Consider the following 25603-nt stretch of genomic DNA (forward strand, 5'->3'; position numbering starts at 1 on the left):
CAGTGCAGTGCTCCGGCCGGAGGCCTGGCCGGCAGGAGGGCAGCCAGCACAGACACTGAGCTGCGAACGTGGCCGCAGGGCAGAAGAGCTGCCCTTCCTTGGCTCTGCTGGCCCGTGCTTGGCCAAGTGATTGTCTCCTCATGCTGGCCCTGGGGCAGCCAGAGCTGAGGTAGCTGGCGTTTGACCATAGGAGAAAGGCTGCAGGATGGGACCTGGGCCTGGTAATGGCCCTGAACATGTCTTCTGCACAGGGGTGGTACCTCCATAGTTGAAAGGCCATTTCAGCATCCCTCTTCCAGTGTTGTCCATTCTTTAATAGCCCTCTAAACAAACCCAGTGTGCCTTTTTCCAGTCCTGTTGACATCCTGTCAGGCAGCAACAGCAGCACACTTCTGTTACTCTGGGAGTGCTGAGTTAACATGGCACGAAAGAAAGAATACTCTGGAACTAACATGCACCTCCCACAGCTTGATCTTTGTTTTCTTCCTGTGATTTATCTGCTCTTGATATATATATGACAAACTAGAATTTGGAGGGATGGCTTCAGCTGTGGCAGAGGTTGTGAGTGTGCTATTTTGTGAATAAATTCAAAAGCTATTACTAGGTGATGTCACACTCATGGTCCTATTCTAGCTCCCTAGAGACAGCGGAACAAGGGCCTTACCACGAAATTCAGTATACTTTGACAGGGCTTTTGGGGTTTTTGATACCGTCTAAATAACTATTTTGACCAAAGGGAGAATGCCCTTGAAAATGGAAAGAAACAAGAAATTAGATCCATAATGGCCATCCATGCTGTGCCACTTGTGCAAGGCCAAAGCTGATAGGTTTTGGGGGAAGCATCAGTGTTTTTTAAGCTTCACTGCCCAGAGCTCAGAGGTGTAGGGCATGGCTGCTCCGCTTCTCAGTGCTCTTGTCTCCCTCTATGTTGCAGCTATGATCTCATGTGTAGATGTTGGCATCCTGAGCCCAAGCTACGCCCCAGCTTTGGAGTGCTCCGGTCCCAGCTGGAAATGATTCGTGGGAGGATGTCCACACTCTCTTCCAGTCAAGATCCTCTTTATGTCAACATTGGGAAGGACAAAGAGGCGTCTGCAAGTGACCCTGCCCTGCACGCCTCCTTTGGAAATATGGATGCTGAAGAGACTGTTGCTGGGGCAGCTGCTGCTGTCACAAGTGACTATCGCTACATTATGAGCCCCTTGTGCCTTGGAGATGATGCTGACGGTGAAAGGCATCCAGATGGACAAGAAGGGGAGGACAAAAGCCTTCTGTATGAGTTAGAGACAGAAGGAGAGAAAAGTTGCTAGCCTGTACATAACAGTGACACTCTGCTTCCCTGGGACTGGATGTGTGCAGCATGGTGCTGTGTCTCCTGGAGCTCTGATACCAGATCTGGAATGGCTTTGAACAGCACTGGTCAGGGCTCTTGGGCAGCTTTTGTAGCTTTCACCACCTGTGTGGGCTGCAGTGGCAAATAGCTTGGAAGAACTGCAACCCAAACAACCCCTTGGATTTGGGGGAGGGAGGCAGTAGGGTTACAGGGTGACCACATCCTGCTGAAAGGAGTTCAGAGCTAAGGCAGCAGTCAGAGTCTGTGCTCTGCTCCTTCTCACTGAATGCTGGAGCAGAGCTCAATATACCTTCTGTTCAGTCAGTGCTTGCTCTTGTGTAGATGTTGTCTTCAGTCCTGGCTGCGTGACTTTGGGACTGGTACCTCTGAAAACAGTAGTAGGTATTTATACTGTCTTTCAGGACAAGAGGGCAAAATTCCCCTCGTGTTCACTCAGCAGTACTGCCTAGACTTGTTGCCTACCTCAGTGGTTCTCAAACTGATCAGCGGATCTGCTCCTACCCAGCACTGAATTTGAATATCTGGCTCATTCCATGCAGTGACATTTGCCACTTCCTCAGTCCAGGGCTCTTTTAAGAGTCTCAGACATTTTGGTGAGCAAGGAAATCAGAAAAAAAAAAGAAAATCCAGCATTCCTCTTCTCCCCATGTACCTTTTTTATGTCTTTCTTTTTCTTCTGTTTGATGCCAGTTCAGGCCTGACTAGACTTGCAGCTGACATTAAAATGCAAAGGGAGGGAGAGCAGCTGGCTTGTGTGTGGGCAGAATCCAACTTCAAAGGGATGGAAAGGAAGCAGTGTAGAGAGGACTTAACAGCAGTATGGGGAAACAGTGCTAATTAATGCTAAGTACTGCCCTCCAGGAGAGGAAGAAGACTGAGAGACAGAATGACAGACTTGCTCAGTTTCAGCAGGAGTGGGATTCAGCATTTGCTTCAAAACTGGATCCTTTAAATCGTTCTCTTTATTAGTCCTATGACTTCTTCAAATAACCAGGAACTGTAGCTGCTATAGTGACATGTGAAATCAGTTTCAGGAAGATGTGCATGTTGGGAGAAGGGATCAAGTGGGAGATCTCTTTCGGAAGAGAGACGCTTCATGATGAAAAAGCTTGAGAACCACTGGCCTTCCTATTTAGGAGGTTTTCTGGCATGCTGTAAAAGTCGCATAAAACATGGAGTAGTATCACTGCAGCCTTCCAGACGGGGCAAAATTAATGGTTTTGCTCTTTGGGTTTTGTTTTGTTTTCCAATCAGCATGTCTGACTCACTGTAACTGCAAGTGCTTGTGTGGTTTTTAATAATTTAATATTTTACTATAAATCAGCATTTGTTTTGTGCAGTGGTTCCCAGCAAGGAAGTGCAGTTACATCTTACTCTACTTATCGTAAATATTTGCTAGATCTTAATTTCTTTTATTTTCACTGCGCTGAAAACTTGGCAGTATTACTTAGGATTCCACATTGCACTTCCTCAAACTAATACCACAAATGTCAGCATTTGCTGAGTTGGCAAAGGTGGGACCAAAAAGTCAAATGAGATTGCAGACTTGGTATGAGAACACTCCACCCTTTTATACCCAGTATTTGCTTATTGTAAGGTTGGGGTCTAACTATAAAATTCAGGTCACGTTTCAGCCCTTAGTGAGAACTCTTCCTAGGGAAGGGGAATTTCAGCCTGGGACTTGGGCATGGGTCCTTTCTGTAAAGTTTCCTACTGAACAGAGATGTCCTACAGGTGTCTCCAGAAATGCAGTATGGTTTCTCAGTCACAGATACAAATTCTGCCATCTTACACCCCAGGCGGTGCAGGGTTTTCTCTTCACTTAGCTGGAATGCTGTAAATGCAGGAGAGAAGATAACACCTAACAAAGGGTGACAAAAACCTGTGCAGTGCACTTTTGCAGTGAGGGCAGAGGGCTATGCTCCCTGCAGCTGCCTAGGAAGCGCAGATGTACATATAGACTCTAACTCTGGGAAGCATGTCTTTAGTTTTTATGCATTTTTTAATAATAAAATCTGTACTGTGTTTGAGTCCCAGCCTCTTATCAGTGGCAGAACATGTGATGATGCTCACTGTGTGGGGTCATAGTCAGCCCCAGCTGAAAGTCATCTTTCTACCTTCACTGAGCATGGTTGGGCTACTTCTTGGAGGCAGAGAACATGTTTGGCCTGCCCAAGGGACAGTTACTCTGCATTGCTCCAGCCGTGAGATTGTGAAGACCAAAATCTGATGGGTACGGGCCAGTGGTTCCAGAAAGAGACAGACTCTGTGGCCACCGCTTCATAGGAACCTGCGGAAAAGCCCTTACTGGGATGTGCTGCTTCCTACCCGGGAATGCAAGACCTTTGCATCAGTTCCTCCCTGAAAATTGTCGTGTGCACCCATCCAACTGCTGCCAGTACTCTCAGTGGAAGAGAGGTTTGGGGGCGGTGGGTAAAATTCAGCTCCTGACTCAAATGTTCCAAGCACAACATAAAAGAGCCCCTGGGTTTCCAGCTTGCAGAGAAGAAAAGGTGTACCTCATGCTTTTATTCTTCACAAGCAAGCAGCATGCTGCACGCCCTCTGCCTGCAGCTCACACAGAGAGGAAGAGTGATGGGAAACGGCACAAGCGCTCACCCCCCCATCTGCAATGCAGGAAAAACGACTTCTGAAGCATGAAGCAGATGATTTAGTTAATATTTTAGGGTTCCAGTGCCCAGTGATATCCCTTAGATCTGGTTCAAATGATGATTTAATCCTTTTGCATACAAGCCTGGACAGACCAGGTACAAATGAGGCTGTGTTGTGGGTGGAAGAGGCAACACCAGAAGAACTAGTGAAAAAAGAGTGAGGGAAGGAGATTTTAAAATGGGGACAGATGGGATGAGCTGTCAAGAGGGAGTTGAAAAGCAGAATGTGAAATTTTATATATGACATACCAGAACAGAGAGGGCATTGCCTCAGCTGGGCCCAAGCAGGTGTTGGAGGTGGGGGCTGGCTGTGTGTTTTGGTAAAGGATGAGGTGCTCTGGTCCACCGCAGGTGGCCTGCAGTGTTCTGCTCTTAAATCACAAAGAGGATGTACAGAGCTGGCCTGGCCCTGCATGTTTGGAGACAGCACTGTGATCCTGACCCCAGGGAAGCTCCAGCCTAACAGCTCTGATTGAGGCACCAGCCTAGCACACCGTTTCCTAAATAAAATGTTTCTCCCACAGCCACCCTTTTTTTCCACCACCCCAGTACAACAGTGCAGTCCCTCCCATCTTCCCAAGCAGCAGCCCTTGCCCAGTCTGCTGGGGCAGTGGGATGGCCAACATGTGCATGTTTATGCTGAAGCAACTTCTGTCCCATATGGGTAAGCCTGACCACACTCCTTCATCCACATCTCCCAGAGGATGAGACAGGGTCTCCTTCTTTTTAATAGAGACTCAAGCCACTCCGGGCAGTTACCAGCTAAGTTGTGAGGCAGCATGACCCCACAGAACCTAGCAAGAGCAGAGCAGAAGCTCACAACACTGCCTGTGTTGTGTAGGGGTAGTTAGTGCATGAGGAGACATGCCCCTGTCACCTCCAGTGCCAGGGCTGACTGATGAGCCTCAGACTGTGGGCTGTGCTGGCAGGTCAGCCTGCAGATATGGGGATGCTCCAGCCTGATCCAGTACCTCATCAGTGTGGGGAATCTTGTGTTCAGGGCTGACAGCTCAGCAGGTGCTTGCAGTGAGTGCATGGATATACCTTGGAGCTACTGCACAACTACCCTGGGAGCAGCCACCTTCCTTCTTGACCTGTGTTTGGAGGGAAGTGTTGAAGTATTGACTTTGTAAAAAACACTCCCTTGAAGTGAAATGCAATTAATTTTGAGTAAAAATCTGAGTCTCATTGATCGGTGAAAGGAACAATATTTGCACGTAGATATTTTCCTGATTTACATTCTGTACATTGCTGGTAGTATTTATCCTCCTCTGATGCTCAACAATCACCAACTTATGTAAATCCTCTTATTTTTTACCAGGGATTTCTGTGTGGAACTGATTTGTTATTTCACACCTGCTGTGCTCCCTTAAAATAGCAAGTTTTTTCTACAAACACTATATTCCTGTGGATTTGGATCCAATGGGTGATTGCAAGCCCTGGGTGAAGCTTGCCCCTACTTAAGGTTCTTACACGACCTTTTCCCTTGGTGGAGTCTCTGGTGTCCAATACTCATTGAATTTCCATCTGCAGTGAAGGTACTGATGTGGAAGTAATACGGTCTGCCACATGCAGACTTTTCTCAGAAAACTTGTAGGAACTTAATTATCCTTCAGACCTCAATCTTGCCATCACATTTGGCTGAAATAAAGCAGTGGATTCAAAAGCTATTAGGGCCAACACATGCAGCTGGTGATCAGAGAGCCTTGTTACCATGGGAAACAGAGCTAGAAATCAATTACTTAGTCCAAGAACAGAAAAGACCGATGGACATGGGTTTTGATTGCATTTTCTGTCATATGAAAGGAACTCAGCGTCAGTATGAATCAGACCTCAGTCACTGCACTGAGGTCTAGCAACAACAAAGATGATTGACTCCTCACTTCCTAATTACTCCATGGATCCTCCAGCTTGAGGCACGCCAAGCCAAGTCACTCCCAACTGCAGTTACGTGAAACAGAATATCTTTTGGTTATATTTGACAGTAGGATTGAAATTAGGAAACAGGTATTTCAGCAGCACAGAAGGTATCTAAACAGCTTTTGTTTCCTCCAGTTTCTTTTCATTGGCTCAAAATAGAACTGAAAGAAATGTGTGACCCTAGGAAATAGATGGCACTTGTTGATTTAAGCTTTGCTCAGTTCAGTATAGATTTTATGGAACTGGACTAGTTTCCAGAAGAGTCTTTATAGGAGCTGGCTCTTGCCAGCCTGTGGCGTAAGGAAGCAGAAATTCGTGGCAAAGAAAGAGGGCTTGCATGCATAGATGATCCAGCTGGAGTACAGGAGATTGCAGCACATGCTGCAATGATAAACAGACAGTGCCAGTAAAGGTGACGGAAAGGAGGAGCTGAAAGAAGTGGCGGGTCATTGGAGAAAAGCAGACTGTACACTGCAACATGGCAGTGCAGCAAAGTCTTTGCTTTCTTAGTTAATATATAAGACAATGATCCTGGCTGCTACCCTGTCATTACCTGAGTGGGAGACTGCTGCTGCCTCTCTACTTCTGTTCTGCCAATGAATACCTCTGCGACAGCGACTTTCGCTTGTGCAACGCGGTGCTAGCCAGAGCAGAGAGCCCTTTGGTCACTTGCTGCTGCCTCTCACTGTTCTTTCTTATTAAATTACCTTTAAAAAAGCTAAAAACCCCCAAGGTTCACAGTGCTAGATGATGTAAAGCAGCATGCCTCCCCAACATCAGGCAAGGTTCAGGGCTAATTAATACATTTCCTGGTATTATTTGTCTACAGAATCCCGCTTCTTACACAAAGATACACAAAGAGAAAGAGGACCAGAAATACTGTGCAGGCATGTGGCAGGGCATATGAGGAGGGACGGAGCTTTAACAGCCTTTTGTTGACCATGAACCTTAAACCTGAGCTGCAGGGTATAAGGGCAAAGGAAGATGCACATTTGGGGCTTATGCAGGGGACCCAAACTGCATTCCAGAAAGAAGCAGACACTTTGCTGTTGCCAGAACCCCTGCTAAGTAAAAAAACAAACCTGTATCAAATCTGAAGTTCAAGACTTGGCATCTCATCAGACAGCCGGGGCAGTTTAAGACCGTCTCCCCAATATTTGTTTGCTCCCTCTCTGCTGTAATTGGGGACCCCATCAGCCAGGGTGGTGCTGCTGAGGGTAGCGAAGATGTAGCTGATGATGCACAGAAGAGGATGAAGCACAGGCACATGTTTCTACCAGCACTGCTGTGGGGGTGGAAATCTCTGGCAGAGCAAACAGCCGGTGACTTCTCACACTCCCTCCCCCTTGTCTGATTCACTCCAGCTTGTCTGCCAACACTCCCAATTACGCCAATGCACTTCCATTGAAGCTGATATGCTGGGCTGTACCTGAGGCAATGATCAGGCTCACTATGTGAAATCTTTCCCATATTTTCCACCTATTGATGAAGTCTCCCTGGGTCACCACTGAAATTGCTCAGGGCTGCTGCCCTACCAGCCAGTGAGTTTTTCTGCAGGCATCATCAGGCAATGAGCCAAATGAGAGGGGCTGAACCCATTCATTTATAGCAGAAATTAGCATGGCTCAGTATTTCTCTGTTTCCTCTCTTAATATACTCCAGGAAATATTGCCAGTATGCTGAGCTCTGTCAAGCTGTAGGGTAGGGAGCTGCAGTGCTGGAACTAAAGATACAGTTGGCCCACAGGGATGTTTTGGGGGGATTTATGCTCACACACTCCTCGACCGTTGTTGTCTCAGTGGAGCAGACTTCATCCCAGAGGCCTCCTGCACTACCGGTCTGAACCACCCATTGCTGATAGTGGTATAAATCAGTGAGAAAGGCACCGAGATCATCAGAGCTTGATTTCTGGCATGAAAATAACACAACTGAGGGAAGGATGTAGTCTGTAACCTGGAAATACACCCAGTCTGCTTATATACCATGCCCTGACCTCTCCTGGGTGAAGACGATCTGCTGGGATGACGTTGGTTTTCTTCCTTGAGCCTGTTCAGCTGCTGAAGCATTATTTAGCACTGCTGAGCCCTGATGCTGATCCCACAGCAGGGGCACTGCGCAGCAGCTCACGGAAGTCCAGGGGATGACGCCGTCACAAGGCTGGCAAGAATTCAACATCGTGCTTTACAGCTTGCCTGTTTATCAGAAATCTGTGAATGTAGAAAATATGTGCTTTCCTTTGTTCCGGGAAGGCTCTAAAATTTCATGAGAAACAATTAATGGATTTATTTTTTCCATAAACATCTTATAGGGCGTCACTGACACTGAATATGGGAAACAAAGAAAAAGCTGTTCTTAGCTCAACATTAGTGCAAATGGGGATTAAATCTTAAAGAAGACAAGGCTTTCTGTGGTTTTGCTATACAGTAGTAGGATGAGGTATATCTCTGTCTCTCCCACAACTCTCTTTTCCTGGACCTGCTAGCACAGATGGAAGCAAGGCACTGCCTTGTTTTCACCAGGTGTGGTTAAAGGGCACAACACGCCTTTCCCTCAGTGCAGGTGAACCCACAGACAATGGCTTCTGTTACCGCAGTTACTTCTCACTTGAGCTTTTGCTTGTAGGGAGGATGCTGGGAACAGGAGCTGGGGATAATGTGCAAGTTGGGGACATTTTTGACTCTGTAGCATGACATTTGTGTCTCGGAAACATCAGTCTCCTCTCCGACAGAGGGAATTGGAGCTGCTCTTGAGACTCATATAACTTTGCCTGATTTATAAAATCCCTCACATTGTTTACGATCCTCAGAAATATGCCCATAAAGGCAGTTGAACACAGGCCCTTCAGAAAGCTGAAGACAGTCATTTAATAATCTACAGGTCTGTAGGGGAAACCTTTCCCTGCAGGTTTTTTTTCCCCTGCAGCTCTCCCTGCTGCCAGCTCAGCCATGAAATCCTATTTTGCATCCCACAAATGCAATTTCAGTATCTCCCTATGACCACACTCTCCTTCCAGTCCCTGCCCCAACTCAGATTGAGAACAACCATCCTGGCTGGCTTGGGGCAGCCCCAGTACCACCAGCAGCCCTTGATCCCTGCTAGCACTTGGACCCACATGGATGCTGTGCATGACCAGCTGGATCCTTCCCCTTGCTGATCAATTCAGGATCTTTGCCACCATGCCACTGAACTGTTCTGAGGGTCCTTGGCAGCAGGCACACTTCTTGAGACAGCCTCAGTGCTTTACTCTGCTTAGTGGCTTTGCCGGTGAACAGTGAAGAGTAATTCTGCTTATGTTTATGAATGTTTTTTTCTTGTAATTCAGCTGTCAAGGAGTGGCAGATTGCAGAGTGAGAGAAAATTTGATTCTCTGGCTCCATGCAGTCTTAAGAGTTGGGAGATTTTCTTGGCCAGACTTTACTTCTGCTCAGTTACACCTGTTGACCCCTGCAAAACTACAGGAAGCATCTGAAATGAGAATTTGGACCCAAACTAGTAATTTTTTTCTCATATTGACATTCAGCATGCAAAAACCTGATGAAATTTCTGGATGTAGAATTGGTGAGCTGCCCTATGAAGCAGGCTTGGGAGAGATGCAGAGACACCTTCAAGTGCCAGCTCTCAGACCACATAGAGTTCGTTGCTTGTTTGCTCCCTAGGCTGCTTGTGCAGTTTTGTGATGTGGTTATGTTGTTTATCAGCACCATCTATGAAGAAACTGCTTTGCATATTTGATGATTGCCTTGTCTGTGCCATTTTAGTAGTTTCTCTGGATGCATGTCAGTGAAATATATAACATGAAAATACTGGCTTGAAACAGACACCTTAGCGTGTCCCTGCTTTAGACAAGGATGCTGCACTCATAGTGAATGTCCTGACAGTCCTTCCTGACTGCATGGGGGAGTTTTGGCTGAAGCCACACTGGGAGATATCTGTGAGAATGCATCTACTGCTCACAGGCTGCCCAAGGGCTGCCAGTTCCCAGGCCTGGTGAAGAGCTGGACTGAGGAAACCACCCTTGCCCAAATGGGTACAGCGCAAGCAGCAGGTTGCTAATGCCAGCTGCTCTGGTCTGTGAACATGCTCTGACTGCACTGCACACTGATGCAGCTGTAGCTTTTCAAGTAAGTTTCCTTGCCTCAGGCCAGACTGTGAGATCTGGTGCTCTGCTGCCAGGTGTCTGAGCTGGTCTCTGCATTGCATGCCTGCCTTAGGAGCTTTATTTTTGCTTTGCATCAGCCTCAGAGGTAGGACATGGGCAGCAGACAAGTGCCTAGGGCAGCGAGTTGCTTTGGATGGCAAAACTACCCATCCTGCTGCTTAGTCCTGCCAGGGCAGTGCTGCTGGGGCCAGGAGACGGGAGGGAAGAGCGTGCCCTCATGCGCAAGTGGGCCAGCCAATGGCTTTGTCTCCTCTCACCTGCTGTTGACCACTGAAACACCCTTGGGGAGGGCAAAAATTTTGCAAATGCGTGGGAGCCTCTAGATGGTCCGCAATGGTCTATGAAGGGTTTCCAACCCACCCAGAAAATCTGTGCCCCCACTGCTCGCCCTCTGAGCAGTACCCCAGTGCCTGGTGCCTGCCTCTTCCCTTTCCCCATCTCCACTCTCTCCCTTTTCCTTCCTCCGTGTTACCCACCGGGTAGGCCTCCTGCTTTGGGGAAGGTCCAAGGCCTTGGCCCCACTGTGCCAGTGGCAGTCTGGGCTGCAGGGGCAGAGCTCTGCCCCTTGCAGGAGGGACGAGCTGTGCCTGCTTCATGTCTCCTTTCATCGGGAGAGGCTGCAGGGCACAGGTAGAGTCTGTCTGTTAGATCTGTAATATCGTTTGGGGCTCTCAAAACTGCTTTAAATGAGGATGTTGCAGCGTGAGAACTACTGGCTTCACATATCTGAGAAAACAACACTTTCAGTTTAAAAGGAAATAATTCTAGGAGCCAGGAAGAGGTTTGGATGCTGTCGGGAAAGTCAGCCAGGAGCGCTGGCATCGGGTGCCTCCGCGCCGCAGCTGCTTTAGCACTGCTGCCGGCAGACGTGTGCAAGGGGTTTGCAGCGGGAGCTTCCTGCCGGGGCTCCAGGACAGCTCCGTGCTCACGTGGATGACGAGCCACCGGCGTTTGGGTTCCGCGGCGCGTGTACGGTCACGGAGGAGGAGCCCTGGGCCGCGGGCAGGGAGGCGCCGCGCCCGCCCGGGGCCCCTGGGGCAGCGCAGCCCCCCCTCCCCGCGGCGCCGCGCCCCCACAGCGCCTCAGGGCAGGTTTGTGCCCCGGCCCCCGCCCCCGTTTATTAGCGGGGCTCGGGGCGATGGCGCTGCGATAGCGATCTGACCCCGGGAGCTGCGCGGCAGCCTCCGTCCTCGGGGCTTGGGTGGGGGAAGCATTAACCCCTCGCGTCCCGGTGTCGCCCGTCACCGTGAGGAAGGGGCAGCCCAAGGCCTGGGGACGGTGGGTTTGAACCATTCGGGCAGGAAAGGGTTTGTTAGGCTGCGGTCCCTTCAGAACGGGAAAAGGAAGGAAAAAAAAGACGGGTCAGCTAGGCTTGTGGCAGCAGAAAAGCCAAAACTGCGGCAAACAAAGCAGTTGGGAAAGCTAGGCTGGGAGAGCTCCGCCGGGATGGTCGGGGCTGCTCCCTTCGGCGAGCGATGATCTTTGGCATGCGGCCAAAGGTAGTTTGTGCCCGTTAGGAGTTCGCCCACAGCAAGAAAGCCAAATCCCAGTGTTTCATCGCTGATTCGTTCCCAGGGAGTTTCTGGGTTCAATAAACACCGTGCCAGGGGTGAACTGCAGAGAGACGCGCCGGCGCCAGCAGCTCCCTTCCTGTGGGTGCTGCCGCAGGTCTCCCTCCTCCCTGTAGAATGACTGAGGGTGAGGAGCTGAAGTGCAGCCCTGTTTCACCTTGCCGTCTTTGGGCTGGAGAAGGCAACAGCTTGGGAATTCAGAGGTCGCAACTGTCCCTGGCCCTCGCGGAGGGAAGCTGGGACGATCCCTCTAAAGAAGAGGACTTGGCCACCACCTTGCAGTCTTCTGTAAAAGAGAGCAGAAGCCCAGCCTCAGGAGCACGGGCTCCTGCAAGTGTCCAGAGACAGGAAGACGTAAGAAGGAAGGCTGCAAGGGGTGTCACTGAAACTGCGGGAAAAACAAAAAACTCTCCAACAACGTTTTTAATGTTAGAGAGTCAAGGCATTACTTTATTATCTGGCCAGGATGTACCACAGGAATCATCTCATCCACACATAGCGCGGGTGTGCAGAGAGAATCATTGCATGACACATTGCACAAGATTTTTCAGATCTTTTATACGGTCAAAACTCACGCAAACTAATTGGGTCAGTGTTCATTGGTCTCAAGTTGTGTAGGTCTTAGTATTTGGTCTCCTACTGGATGCAGATTACTTCACTTCCGATATTAATTAGATCTTCATTGCTTGATTTTCTTATAAGTCTTTTCCGGAGGAGAAGCGTCCAACTCTGCCAGAGACGGAGTCTGGGGTAGATGTTCATAGATGGCCGCTGATGTTCTGTTGATGTTCTGTCGATGGCCTTACCTTGTTGGGGCTGCTCCCAGTCTGTTGAAATGCTGAGTCCATCAGCATTTCACCTAGAGAAACAATGCCCTGGAAAGAAGCTTCAGTTCCCTTCCCCTGGAGCAAAGATGAACAAACCTGGCGAAAGTCATACATAGAAATGTTTAAACTGGTATGTTTTCCAACAGGGGGGGCGGTCTGGAGACCTCGATGAGCTTTTGGGGGGCTTTATCACCTCTGTCAAACAAAAACAGCAATAAAGCTAAGGGGCAGGTCTTCTACTTTGCCTGCCATTTTTCCTTGTCGAATTATTTAAGAAAACCTGGACAGGCTGTCCTACCAACCTTACCTCTCCAGTCCCAGTGCCTAATTCCTGGCCTCTGGCTTTGGAAAGAACCTTTCTTGCTGTACAATTACACTGCTACCTTTGCAGCCCTGGTGACCGGCATAAAGGGAAGGTTCAGGTTTAAATTGTGATGAGGATGCACAACAGCAGCGGCTCCAATGTAACCAAGACAACTGATCTTTATTAAACTTTGCCCAACAAGAACAACATTAGGGAAACTCTTAGAAAGCAGCCATCATAAATGAACCCTTTCCATGTATTAAGACAAGAAGGTCATTGTTTGGAATCCAAAATCCATGCTGGAAAGCTAGTAAATGTCAGCTTCACAATTATCTCAGCAACCTTTATCTGGTTCCTATGTGTGCAATGCTGATTTCATGAAAAATTCACATATTATTTTCTTCATATGATCCTGACTTGCTCAGTGCCCAGGAAGTTGCACCCTTAATTCTGACATTTTGCAGGCTTTGAATGATTGATTAAAGCATTTAAATAACATACTTCAAACATAAGGGTGGTGGTGGTTGTTAAATGCAATTATAAATGTAATTATTTTTACATTTTGACTAATTATAAATGGATATTGTTAATGGGAGAACAAAATTTGTTTATAGGGGTTTGATTTCTACAGTCATCAGGAATAAACAGAGCAGGTAATGGGTTTGGCAATAAAATGCCAGCCTTAGGCATAGACCAGATTTAGCACCACCCTTTCTCTTTGTATCACACTTCCTTCCTCCCACGGGCTCAGCCCACTCAAAACCTGCATAATTTCTTCCTATAAAAGGATGTGCCTGTTTCTGCTCAGTTTTCTAAAGCGTTTATTTCCTAAATATGCTCCTCAGTGGGAACACTCCTGTTGGATTTCCAGGCGCATTTTATCACTCTTAATGGGATGGGTGGGGATGGAAGAACTGAAAAAGTTGGGTGTTGATTTCAAGTGAAGGAAAGAGGCCCACAGTGAGCGGTGTGTGAACAGGAGGGTGGAGAGAACTGGGATAGTGAGTGGGAGCCTCTGGGTAAACAGATGATGTGGAAGAGCAGTGTGGTCCTTGGGCAAGCGCACCCCTGGAAGAACAGGTACTGACTGCTCTTTCTCCACCTTCCCCTTTTAAAGGTTTTATTCAGAAGGGAAAGGAGGGGGAGAGGAGGATTATTATTTTTCTTGCTTATTTAAAGTTCCTAAATCTCTAATGGACTTTAGTTTCCCAGTACTTAGCTTTCAAAAAAAAAAAAAAAAAAACAAACAAAAACCAAAAACAAAACAACAAAAAAACCCAACCAAACAAAAAAAAAAACCACAAAAAAACGAATAGCCAACAAACAGAAGGATTTTTCTGCAAAACCTCGCTATGTAATTTGGGCATCTCTGCTTTATATGATGTGCACATTTTTGAAGTTGAGATTTCCCAATCTAATTTGCATAGGAACTTCTTCAACACAGCATTCACGAGATCTACCTCTTTCCAATAAAGGACATTTTTTGCACTTAGAAACCAAAACAACACTTTTTTTTTTTTTTTTTCTTAGCTGTAACATGCAGTTGGCTCATTTCTGTGATATTCACAAACACCATCAGGTTTCCTGCAAAACTACTCTAGTCATGTCTTTTCCCCCTGAGAGATTATCAAAGACCTACTTCCCCTCCATGTGTTATCTTTTATTTGTCCAAAACTCCAATATCTTTGATTGCCTTGGCATTACTTCTTTATCCTTTTCTATGTCTGCAACATCATTACAGTTAATGCCAAACAGTAAATTTTATTTGCATAACATTTCCTCCATTTGGCCTATTAACTAAAACAGATCTTGCAGCTGGGAATTGGGCACTCCATCCCTTATAGCAGCAGGAATTTCAAAGAGGCTATCCCTCGATCTGCTCAGAAATTCCAAAAAGACAGGTCCTAAGCCCACCAGTGCTTTCTCCATTGACACCCAAACCCTTCTGAACTTCGGCTGTAAGATTGTAAAAGCCCAACAAATGTTTAGCTTATGTACCAGCTAAAATATCTGTAACCTTTGTATACAGATTCCTCAAATATACTTACCTAAGACATGAGGGAAGTTATCTCTGAGCTTCTCAGTGACCTGAGAACCAACCACTCAATTCAGTATCAATTCAACATGAAGTTCAATTTTGCAGAAGTATAAATCTACACCTAATTAGACACTTCCCTTTTTACATCCCTCATGGACTCCCCAGCCATATTGTCACACATTCTCAGTAATGTCACAATGCCTAGGGAATGCAGATTGCTGTAGATTGCTGAGCACCTTTTGAGGCCAAGACCTCCAACACAGAAATTTCAGCCCAGGGCTACATTATGGTGCTGTTTACCACCAGCTTTTGTTTAAATTTTAAATTAGTTTCCATTACATGTGATCTTCCTTTGCCCTAGCCAACATGAAATTATTTCTCAAGACTGCACAAGAGGCCTTGCCTTTTCCATTGACACAGTTATAGCGCTCAGTTGGTTACAATTGCCGCACAGTTCAGCCAACCTGCACACGCCCATGTTACCCAGAGCTCAGGGGGGGTTCTTTATGTACTTTTTTTTTCCTTCAACATTTGTTTCATTATTTCTCTGTATACCAAATACAGACTTTCTGGATAAAAATCTCCAGAATCATCTTTTGCCTAAACCACGCAGGGCTGTTATATTAAGAGGTATTAGTGAATACATCTCTATGCTGGTGGACCTTTATTTAACTCTTTTAGCTCACACGTAGCTTCAGGTAGCTTCCCGGTAACTCGGGGATTGATGTGAGTGCCAGTTCCGCGGGCGCTCGACAAACGCGCCCGTCCCCGGGAGCCCTGCCAGGTCCGAGAGCCCTGTGCGAGCGGCAGCAGCATCCACAGCGTGGGAAATCCTTATGAACCCCAGCATCGCACCGTCGGCGTTCTCTCGTAGCTCTAGTTACCGCCGGAACATCGCACCCCGCCGCACAGGAGCCCTTGTTCCGTGATTTACAAATGCTGCCGGGCAGAAGGCGGAGGAAAGACGAGGAGTCCCGGGAAGGCGCCGCGGGCGGCCGAAGGGAGTGCGGTGCCGCGGGAGGAGCGCGCCCGCGGGGCCGGGGCCGGCGTGGCCGTGGGAACGCGCTCAGGGCCCGGACACCCCTCCGGAGGGGCGCGCACCCGGCACGGCCGCCGAAGGCGCTGCCGCGCGGCCCCACGCGCGAGCGGCGTGTTATCCCTCGCGCACGGCCGGGGGAGGGGCGGGAAGGGCGTGGCCCGGCGGCGCCCGGGGAGCGGAACTGCGTCGGCGGGCGGCTCCGGCCAATCGGCGGCGCGCCGCTGGCGGGGCGTCGCGAGGCAGCTGCACCGGGCGGCCGCCGCCGGCCCTCACGGCCCCCCGCGCACCGCCCGCACGGCCGCGCACCGGTACCGGCCTCGCGGGGGCGGGAGAAGAGCCAGGGGAAGGGGCAGGGGAGCGTGCGCCGCCCACGTGATGGGCCGCGGCGGCCAATGAGGACGGCAGGAGGTCGCGCGTGGCGGGCGAGGGCCGCGTGGGCCGGGGCGTTGCCGGGCGGCGCGCAGAGCGGGCGGCGCGCGGAGTCAGGTAGGAGCCGCCCGGCCCCCCCCTTCCTTCCGTCCGTCTGTCCGTCCTTCCTTGGAAGTTTTTCATTCGAGGTGGCGCGAGGCGTGCGCGCGTCACGTGAGCGCGGCGGCCGCCCAATCACGCGCGCGCGCGCTGCCTGTCCGCGCGCTGCCGCCGCGCCCGCTTTTGAGGCGAGGGGGTCGCGCGCGGGACGGGAACGGGACCGGCGGCCGCGAGCTCCCTTCCGCGCGCCCCCGCGGCGCTCCGTCCAGGGGCGCGAGCGGGTGGGACCCGGGGGCGCGGGTAATGGGTAGCGGCCAGCGGTCACCTGACCGGGGGGGTTGTTAAAGGGACCGAGCGGCATCCGGGCTCTCCAGCCGGGAAGGGTCGAGGAAGGCCCGGCCCCGGGCAGCTGCCGCTGCTCCCTAAGCCATCGCTGTCCCGGGGACCGGCCCCCCGTGGGGGCGTGGCCGGCGCCACCTGTGAGACGGGGCTGGGCTGCCGGGAGAGCCTTTCCCGGGAAGCGGCCCTGGTGCCCCCGGGGTGCCACAGGCCGGCGGGCTGGCCGGGGGCGGAGCGGGGCCCCTCGGCCGGGGGCGGGGCGGCCCGCGGGCGGCGCGCGTGCGCTCCGGCACGTCGCGGGGGGCGGCCGCGGGGGCGCGCGGGGCAGCGGTGACCTCGTTGGTGGCCTCGTTGGTGGCCTTTAGTACCGTCCCGTTTGAAACTCCTCGTCCTGAGCTGATGAGTTTAAAAAGGAGTCGAAGCGCGAAGGCGAGCTCAGTGAGGAGTAGGTAGGCACGAGGGTCAGCGACTGTCTCAGTAGCCCGGGGAGATGAGTGGTTTCCCATTACGCGGTTGGAGTGTATTGCCTGACTTCTTAAGTTGTCAAGTCTTACACAACAGTCACGCTGCATTGCTCCTGACGTGAACTGTGTGAAGGCATGGGCCGTCTGTAATCGCACTTGATGGGATCGGCTAGAGCCCCGAAGATTTGAAGTTGCTGCAGACTCTGAAAAGCGAGGGCGGTGTAAAGAGAAGGGCAGACTGCTGCTTTGGTCTTGTCGCTTGCAGGTGTTCTGCCCGATGCAGCTGCAGTACGATTTCAGTGCCCTCAGGCACAGTGCCTTGTGAGTCTGTACTGAGGACTGGAAAGGGAAATTGATTCTGCTTTAAAAGTATTCCTGTAGGTGAGCATTTTTGTGCGCCTTTATGTGGGGAAAAAACCCCATATTTCTTAGGTCTGGTGGAGATGGGCAGCATTCATTCACTTCTGTATTTCATCTAACAGCAGCTGGCTGTTAACCTCACCCACTGCTGGCTCAGTATTGGTGCAGATGCTGTTGAGCCTGCCATGGTAGGGAAACGTGCAACTGGAGGAAACCACTTGTGAATAAACTTTTTTAGTCACCTTCCAGAAAAAAAAAAAAAAGGAAATTCTTTGTCTTTGACTTTAGGCCACTTCTTCATTTATACACAAATCCCCTAGATCATTTCTGAAGTTCATGGTTGTTTTTAAAACCTGGTTTCCTAAGGAATAGGAAGTCCAAGACAGTTTTCTTACAAACAGATGGAGTAGGTCTCTGCCTAGTGGAGTGAGAAAGAGCTCTTCTCTATGAGGAGGCTGTTGTCTGTTTGCTGTTTCATAGACAGCAGAGGATCTACAAAACAAATTCAGCCATCGCATGTGCATAGGGAGCAGTATCATTAGCCGTGGCACCAGCAGGGCTTACTTCGTGTCTTATTCTTCCCTAACTAAGGATGTGTTGTGCTGTGTTGGTTTGCTTTTTTTAAAGTCTTTCTTAAGACTGGGTAACCTTAGAACCAAGAATCAAGTTATGATGGTGGAGTTGCTCTTCTTTCTCCACACAAAAATGGAATGTGCTTTCACTGTTGGATTTTGGCTAGTTTTAGTACCTGGAATAAATTCTTGGTATGTCTTTTGCTGAACTGGATAAGGAAGAATGCAGTGAGAAAGATGTGTGTGAGAAGGATGATGAAGGCGTGTCATGAGAAAAAAGCAACCAGAAGAAAGTTATTTTGTTTTAATTTTTTTTAAATCAAGCCTGAAACAGAAAGGCATTAAAGGAATGTGAACAGCATAAAAAAGAGAAAATGAATGTGGGAAACAGATAAAACCTATGTACAATAAAAATGCATTCTTTGTTCCAGTCATTATCTTCAGGAAAAGCCAATTTGGAGAATGACAAGACTGTGACCCAGATACTGTTAAACTAATACATGTGATGTTGGAATTGTGCTGTTTTGCTAACTCTTGTACAGTGCTTTCTGCTAATGTGGTGTGGTCTGCCTGACCACAGAGTAAGTCAATAAACAGTAATGAAGATGGATATGAACCTGGAACACATTGCCAACAGTCTGGGCTTTAATTGCGTCACTTTCCTTTTCACCATAACTTAGAAGGGGAATACAGGTTCCTTGGCAGTTCTAACTTGCTGAGCCATTGTTGACTGTAGCAATGAGTATTGCTATAAAAGAGCTGAATATGTAGGATAGTCCTGAGCTCAGGTGAGGGCTTTTTATTTGCCTCATTTTTTTTGTCCTATGATGCAGACAAAATCCCCAGCTGAACATTCATGTATGTGATAAATGTTCCTCATGATGGTCATAGAGGGATTGAAATGCATCAAAATGCTGCTATTCCTGCTGATTATAGCTAATTTCTGCCAGTGTTGCATGGCAAAAAGCATAAAGCATTGCTTTATTGTTTTATTTTGTGATTTTTGGTAGTTAAAACAATAGTATATTAAAAAATACAGCATTCACTGAATGTATGAGTAATGGGCGTATCACTGACTGATGAAATATGGGAAGTAATTAAAAAACTTTAACATAAATGTACCATGTTGTATACAGATAAAAAAGAGCATTTATTTCTAGTTAACATGGGCTTTTCCCCCTGCCCTCTCACCAGTGGTTCATTCTTTACAGAAATCACAGAATAATTTGGGTTGGAAAAGACCTCCAAAATCATGGAGTCCAACCTTTGACCCATCACCACCTGCCAACCAGACCATGGCACTGAGTGCCACATCTACTTTGGTGTGTTTCCATTGTGCAGTCCTCAGTGTTTGGGAAGTGTTTCCCAAAAGTTCAGGTAACTCTTAAAAGATGCAAAATATTGTGCATTATACATTGCAGGATTAATGCTGTTTGACAAACTACTGACTTTATGGGGAGCTGGAAGTTCGGGCTCTGTGGCATGGTATGGGTGTTGGAGAGGTGAAGCAGGAGTTTCTCCCTCCCCTCCACCCCAGGTATGTGCCCTCTTCCTCCAAAAGCAGCTGCTGCTCTTGCAGGCATGTAACTCTCAGTTGGTGAAACACTTTCTGAACTACCACCTATTGATCCTGCAATAGTTGGGGCTCTGAGTGTGAAGTGAATTTGGTTTTAGTATAAAGCAATGCTCTGGGGTGAAATCTGGCAGTGCACAAGCTGTGTCAGACTTTGTGTGGGGATAAGTGCTTTCTGACTGCAGCTGTGTTTCAGCATGTTTGCATCAGTAAGAAAGCTAAAAATGTTTTTTTTAAATGTCTGAAAAAATATTTTTTCCTGCAACAGTCCATTTCTTTCAATATTGTTTTTCTTAATCTCATTTTTTGGCTAGATTCTGCCACCACTTTCATCTTTTATCTTCTTGGCACTGAATTATACTTCTTCACTAAAGCTAAAGAAAGAATTTAAGCTAGTTTCCTATCAAAAATAACATTACGTAAACTTTATTTAAAGTACATTTGGGCTGGAGTTCTGTTGCTTAAAGACACAGGTCTGGAGCTGACATAGATGCTGCTAATTACTAAAGACATCCGTGTACAGCAAACGTTCAACTCTGGGAGACTACTATTTGTCTGGAGAAGCAGTTGGAGGCCAGTGGGGCTAGTTACGGCATAGAAAGTGGCACTAGATACCTTTCTATATGCAGTTTAATCCAGAGTTTTGGTTGGATTAACAGAATTTCCTGTGGGGTGCTGCTGTTAATCATTCTCCAAAGTGGCCAAACATTGTCTAAAGAAAGTATGTTTTTTGTATTTTAACTCTTCTAGTGTGCACATTGCCCAACACTTCTGACTGTAACATTACTAGATTTTCAGCTCTTTAAATGCTTGTGGATTTTGGTTTTTTGGGTTTGTTTTGGTTTTTTTTTTTAATGGCCAAAATTTTGGATTTTTGAGCCCAGTCAGGGCTGTCTGGTCATAGTGAGTGATAAACTTGTAGCCTGCTGTAATAAACTGCTGTCTGCCGCTGTGGGTGTGTTACACTGGCACAGCTGGTTTTGATAGCTGTTGTTTCCAGCTAGTGAGTGTAGTTTCAGCTAGTGCTTGTTTTTAGCAACTGAATTTAAGAGCTTTATGCTCCAGTAGTGCTCCCGTAGTAAGTGTCTTTCAGACTATACTGTGTGACAGAAATGTCCTGTCACATATCTACTTGTGTAGTAGCAATCTTTGTATTCAGGGGATTGCTAACATAAAATGTAATTGATACCTCTTCTGTGTTTTTCACAAGTCGGCAGCTGTTCTGTTTTGCTTAACTATGTATAGTTACATGTATATATACTCTACAAGGTATATTGTTCTCTCACATGAACATCTTTAGCGAAGCTTGGGACTTGTGACCCTCCAATTCCTGATTTGTTACTGAATCTTTACCACAGTTTAGACATAAGAGTGGCTGAAGAACAGTTTGTTACTGCAGCTCTAGCAGTTACAGTCTCTTATTACATGTAGCATGTAGGCTTGAACGGGTGCTTTATAGCACAGCACTATGTAGGTGTTACTGAAGGGAGGAGTGTGATTTACTGGGTGCTGAAATGCAGCTTGTAAAGGCTGTAGTTCATACCTTCAAGGGAATATGTCTGAAAGAAGCATTTGGGGGAAGAGTGTACTTCTTGGTGGTGAACTTGAGCATCTCAAATACCTTATACCAGCCACTGAGAGGATGGTTGTAACTCCCTCTGATCAGGGGGGACAGTATTCAGTAGGTTCAAACCAGCTCATTTCTGTGCTGCCAATTCATGTTTAGCACAAACAAGTCCTTAAAACTGTTTGTACTGATCTAAATGAGATGTTGTTCTTTACTGCAGTACTGCCGTTTCTTATCAGCTTTAAGCTTCTTAGAACTGGGTTACTTAAGCTGGTGGGAGTCTGTAGTAGTGCTGTGACTTCTACCAATGAATCTGTTCTCTTGATAAACCAGGGGTTCAGTTTTGGTGTGGGCAAGCATTTCTACTTGCCTTAGGTAAAATTGTAGCAAAATCTCTGGCAATGTCAGCAGTCTCCGGTTTGTTTCTTTTATCATCACTGGAACAAGTGGCTTGTGGGCCATGAACATGGGGCTCTGTCTGCTCTTCAGTTCTGTGTCTGCTCTCAGTTGTACAAATTACTCTCTTGCTGAGAAAAAAACCTACTTATTTTTGTACTGTCATTGTTCAGAAGCAAATTGGTTAATACGAAAACAGAGTTGCTATCCTGTGGCCCTAAAACTTGATGACCGCTCTACAGAATATGTGATGACTGTAGGTATAAAATGACTACTCCTGAAATCGGTATGATTATTTCTGACTGGATTTGTTACAGGAAAAATACTGTGCTGGATCCAACAGCTTGAGGCTGTTGCAGCTCCACGCCCCCAAATATGACCAGTAATAAGGCTGAAAATAAATTGCTGGTAGGCACAAGCCCATAGAGCACATGCACACTGACATTTACATGTAAACATGTCTGGTCATACAGATCAGGCAGACACATAGATACAGGAGCACAGCAGAGACAGCCATATCCTGTTCCCTTCCCTATCTGAGCAGGAGGAGGTTGCACACATATATGTGTGTGTGTATATATAAATTTCTATATTTACATGTATGTACTGGGTAGATACCCTCCAGCAGCTGAGCTTAGGCACTCTAGGTTGGTTCCTGAATCCCGGTCTCCCTGGTTGCTGGCATGTGGACACGGCAGCTCCAGAGGCCAGGGTGCTGTTCCCAGTGCTGGCACGTGCTCTTTCTCAGGTGTATGAGACTACCCTGCTTACCTGATGTCCAGCACCCCTCCACCCACATGACCCTGCCCATTAGAGACAGAGGTGTGCATACATGCACAGAGCCAGTGGCATTCCCCTGGGCCTCTATACAGACCCACCTATGTTAATGTTTTGATGCACATTTATCAAGTCTCTTAAAAATGTATTTTCTTTAGTTCTGTGCTTCTGAGATAATTTCCTATAGCATAAACTTATGTTGCCAAGAAATCTCCAAAGAGGTGCTGGCCTTTTGTAATGTTGCTCTTGTTTTGCCCATTTTCAAATAAGGCAAAAAACCCCAAATAGATTGAGGAACAGTCCTGACAAAGTTTTGTAACAGTCAGTGCAAAATTCGGGTCTGTGGGTGAGCCTGGACCTTGGTGTCACCCTGGTAACTGATGTCTTTGCCTTCTGGCACCATGTGTAAGCCTCTGTCGTTTCATAATGGATGCAGTGTTGTAAAATAAATAACCTAATGGAGAAAGGGATGGGGGGGGAAGGGGCTTCATGGAGGCGTTTCTGTCTGCAGCCGAGATGCATTTTAGTGTGAATTCCCTTAACATCAAGAATTCTGTTTTAATGGGCCTATTGTCAGGTGTTTATAACATGTACTTCCCATGGTGTATGTGAAGGCCTGCCGGGCTGGGCATGGGCACCTGCTCTGTGCAGTTCTGCGGGGGGGGGGGGGCTCTGTCGAGGCCGCGTCAGAGCCGCGCTGAGCCCGGGCTGTTCGTTCGCCAGCGCGCCTTAACACCGGCCAGAGCCCGGCTCAGGGGCGCGGTGTGACAGGTCTGTGTCAGCCCTCTCAGAGTCACGGGGCCCTTCTTCAGCTGCGAGGGTCAGAGTCTGAGCCGCGCTTTGGCCGCTCAGAGAACTTGCTCAGACGATGGAAATACCGCTGACTTCGTTGCTTCCTCAGCTGAGGGTTTCCCGGGGAAGCGGCCGGTTCCTGCCGGCGGCAGCGTTCCGAAATGTGGAGAGGCGCGGTGCGCGTTGCCTGCGCCGAGAGCGGTGCTCCTTTCCCGAAGGTGGCGGCCTCTGCCCTGGGAATGGGAATGGCGGGGCGGTGCCGCCCCGCTCGGCCCGCCGGGGAAGCTCCTGGGGCTGAGGCGGCGCCGGCCCCGACCGCCGGGGGGCGCCGTGCGCCGCGGGCCTCGCGCGCACTCCTCGCGCGGGCGCGGAGGGAGGTGGAGCCGCGCGACCGGGGCCTTCGACGGCCGCCGGCGCGTGAGCGAGGCGCGCGCGCGCCCGTTCGAGAAGCTTCCCCGCGCGCGCGGCGCTGCGCGGGCCGGGCCGGGCCGGACGCCGGGCCCTGCGCGCGGCGCGGGCACGTGACGGGCAGGCGGGAGGGAGGGGGACGCGAGCCCGCTATGCGCCTGCGCGCGCTGCGGCGCCATGACGTCAGCACGGTGCGCACGCACGTTGTCCCCAGCTGGCGGACACACGGTCCGCGTGAGAAAGGAAGCGGGAGGCCGCGCGCGCTTCGCGCACGGTAACGACCGGGGAGCGGGGCCGTGCCGGGAGCAGCGGCCGCCTCGCGCGCGACCCCCGCGCGCCTCTCCGCGCGCCCTCCGCCCGCCGCTCGAACTGCGAAAATTGACACCAGGCGCGGGCACGAGGCGGCCGGGCCCGGGCCCGCCGGCCGCGCCCCGGCGACCACGCGAGGCGCCGTTGCGCGCGGGCCGCCTCGGGAGCGCCGGCAGCGTCCGTCCCGCCGGGCAGGGCTGCGCCGGGTTCCGGCGAAGAGCCGCGGCTTCCCCACGTGCGCCCGTCCCGCTGCCCTTCGCCAGCCGGGGCGGGCGGTGGTTCCGGCTCCCGCTGCTCTTGGGCGGCCGCCGCGGGCGGCCGCTGCCGCTTTCCATCCTGAGACTTCTGGTTAGGGTCCGACCGGCTGGGCCGGGGAGGGGAGCGGGGGGCGGGCGGGGGGCGGAGGGCGTTCAAAGGGACAAGTGCTGCGCTCGGCCCGCAGCCGTGACGCCACCGGCCCCGGGCGGAGCCCTCGCCGCCGCGCCCGGGGCGGCCCCTCCAGGTGCCCGGTCGGTCGGTCGGTCGGTGTTGAACGGCGGCGCGGCGCGCGCCATGGGGCTGCCGGCGGCAGCGCGCGGCGGGTGGAGGCGGGCGGGGCTGCCCCGGGGCTCGCGCGCTGCCGCCGCTCCGCTTCCCACGGTGCCTCCTGGTGCCCGTCCGCCCCGGAGCGCCGTGCGCGGAGCCGCGTCCCGGTCGCCGGGTGGGGAGTTAGGTTGTTTGGTTTGTTTTTTTGAGAAGGACGCTCTCGCGTCTGAGTGTCGTCCCGCTTTTGGCGGGTCTCAGTGCGGCTTGTGAGTGGTTTTGGCTGCTGCTTCTCAAGTACAAGGTCTGCGTGTAGAGAAATCTCTGAAGCTGTTTAGAACTTTAGCTTTCACAAATACACGTGTTTCCCCTGAAATACTGGATTAGAGTCTACGTGCTATAATGAAACAGGCTACTGTGTGTCACCAGATGTAACAGGAACTGTTACTCTGTAGGTCTTTATATGCATAGAATTTTTGCTAAATGCGTGGTTGCTGAAGTTTTTTGTCATTTTTTTTTCTGGTATGTCTTAAGTAAGATAATTTAATCCAGTAAATTTGAAGTAATCAAGTAAATCTAAAGCTACAGGTGTTCCACATATCTTAAACCATGTCTGAAACCCCTTTGATAGTGTGTTTCCTTTATGAGCTAATACAGTTTTGGTGCATACTGCACAGCATTAATGTGAACTCACTTTCTGACTGTATGTTTACTATACAAATGTTAGCTTCACTTACCTTGCCAATATGGACCTCTGAGGGACACCACTTGTCACTAATATCCCCTGGGACTCTGAGCTGTTGATCACTACCCTCTGGATGGGACCAAACAGTCCAGCCATCAAATCCATTTCTCTCCAATTTGAAGAGAACTTTGTGGGGACTGTTTCAAAGGCTTTATGGAAGTCCAGATAGAGGACATCTGTAACTCCTCCGTTGTCCACCAGTGCAGTCACTCTGTTGTGGAAGGCCACTGGGTTGGTCAGGCAGGACTTGTCCTTGGTGAAGCTGTGCTGGCTGGCCCAAATTACCTCTGTCCTCCATGCACCTTAGCATAGCTTCTAGAAGGATCTGTTCTATGATCTTCCCAGGCAGCTTAGTAGTTCCTAGAATACTTCTTTCTACCCCTTTTTAAGAAATAGATGCAGTATTTCCCTTTTTCCAGTCACCTGG

General features: G+C 49.5%; 2 protein-coding genes across 12 annotated transcripts in view; both read left to right on the forward strand.

The window, feature by feature from the left end:
* TYRO3 (TYRO3 protein tyrosine kinase) overlaps positions 1 to 3384 on the forward strand; it is a 41572-nt gene extending 38188 nt beyond the window's left edge. For both annotated transcript variants that reach the window (XM_069017386.1, XM_069017387.1), the window contains exon 19: positions 935 to 3384. In XM_069017386.1, coding sequence (XP_068873487.1) covers positions 935 to 1310 — 376 coding nt within the window. In that variant the 3' untranslated portion in view covers positions 1311 to 3384. The remainder of the gene's footprint in view (positions 1 to 934) is intronic.
* Positions 3385 to 16034: 12650 nt separating this feature from the next.
* The window catches only part of MGA (MAX dimerization protein MGA), a 59170-nt gene continuing 49601 nt past the window's right edge, over positions 16035 to 25603 (forward strand). For 9 of the 10 annotated variants that reach the window (XM_069017388.1, XM_069017392.1, XM_069017393.1 and 6 more), the window contains exon 1: positions 23791 to 23874. The gene's annotated coding sequence lies outside the window, so the exon portion shown is untranslated. Of the gene's footprint in view, positions 16371 to 23790; positions 23875 to 25603 lie in introns of those variants that run through there. The other variant, XM_069017389.1, reaches the window with a different exon arrangement.

Source organism: Aphelocoma coerulescens, chromosome 5, assembly GCF_041296385.1.
Source record: "Aphelocoma coerulescens isolate FSJ_1873_10779 chromosome 5, UR_Acoe_1.0, whole genome shotgun sequence".
In the NCBI taxonomy this organism is placed as follows: domain Eukaryota; kingdom Metazoa; phylum Chordata; class Aves; order Passeriformes; family Corvidae; genus Aphelocoma; species Aphelocoma coerulescens.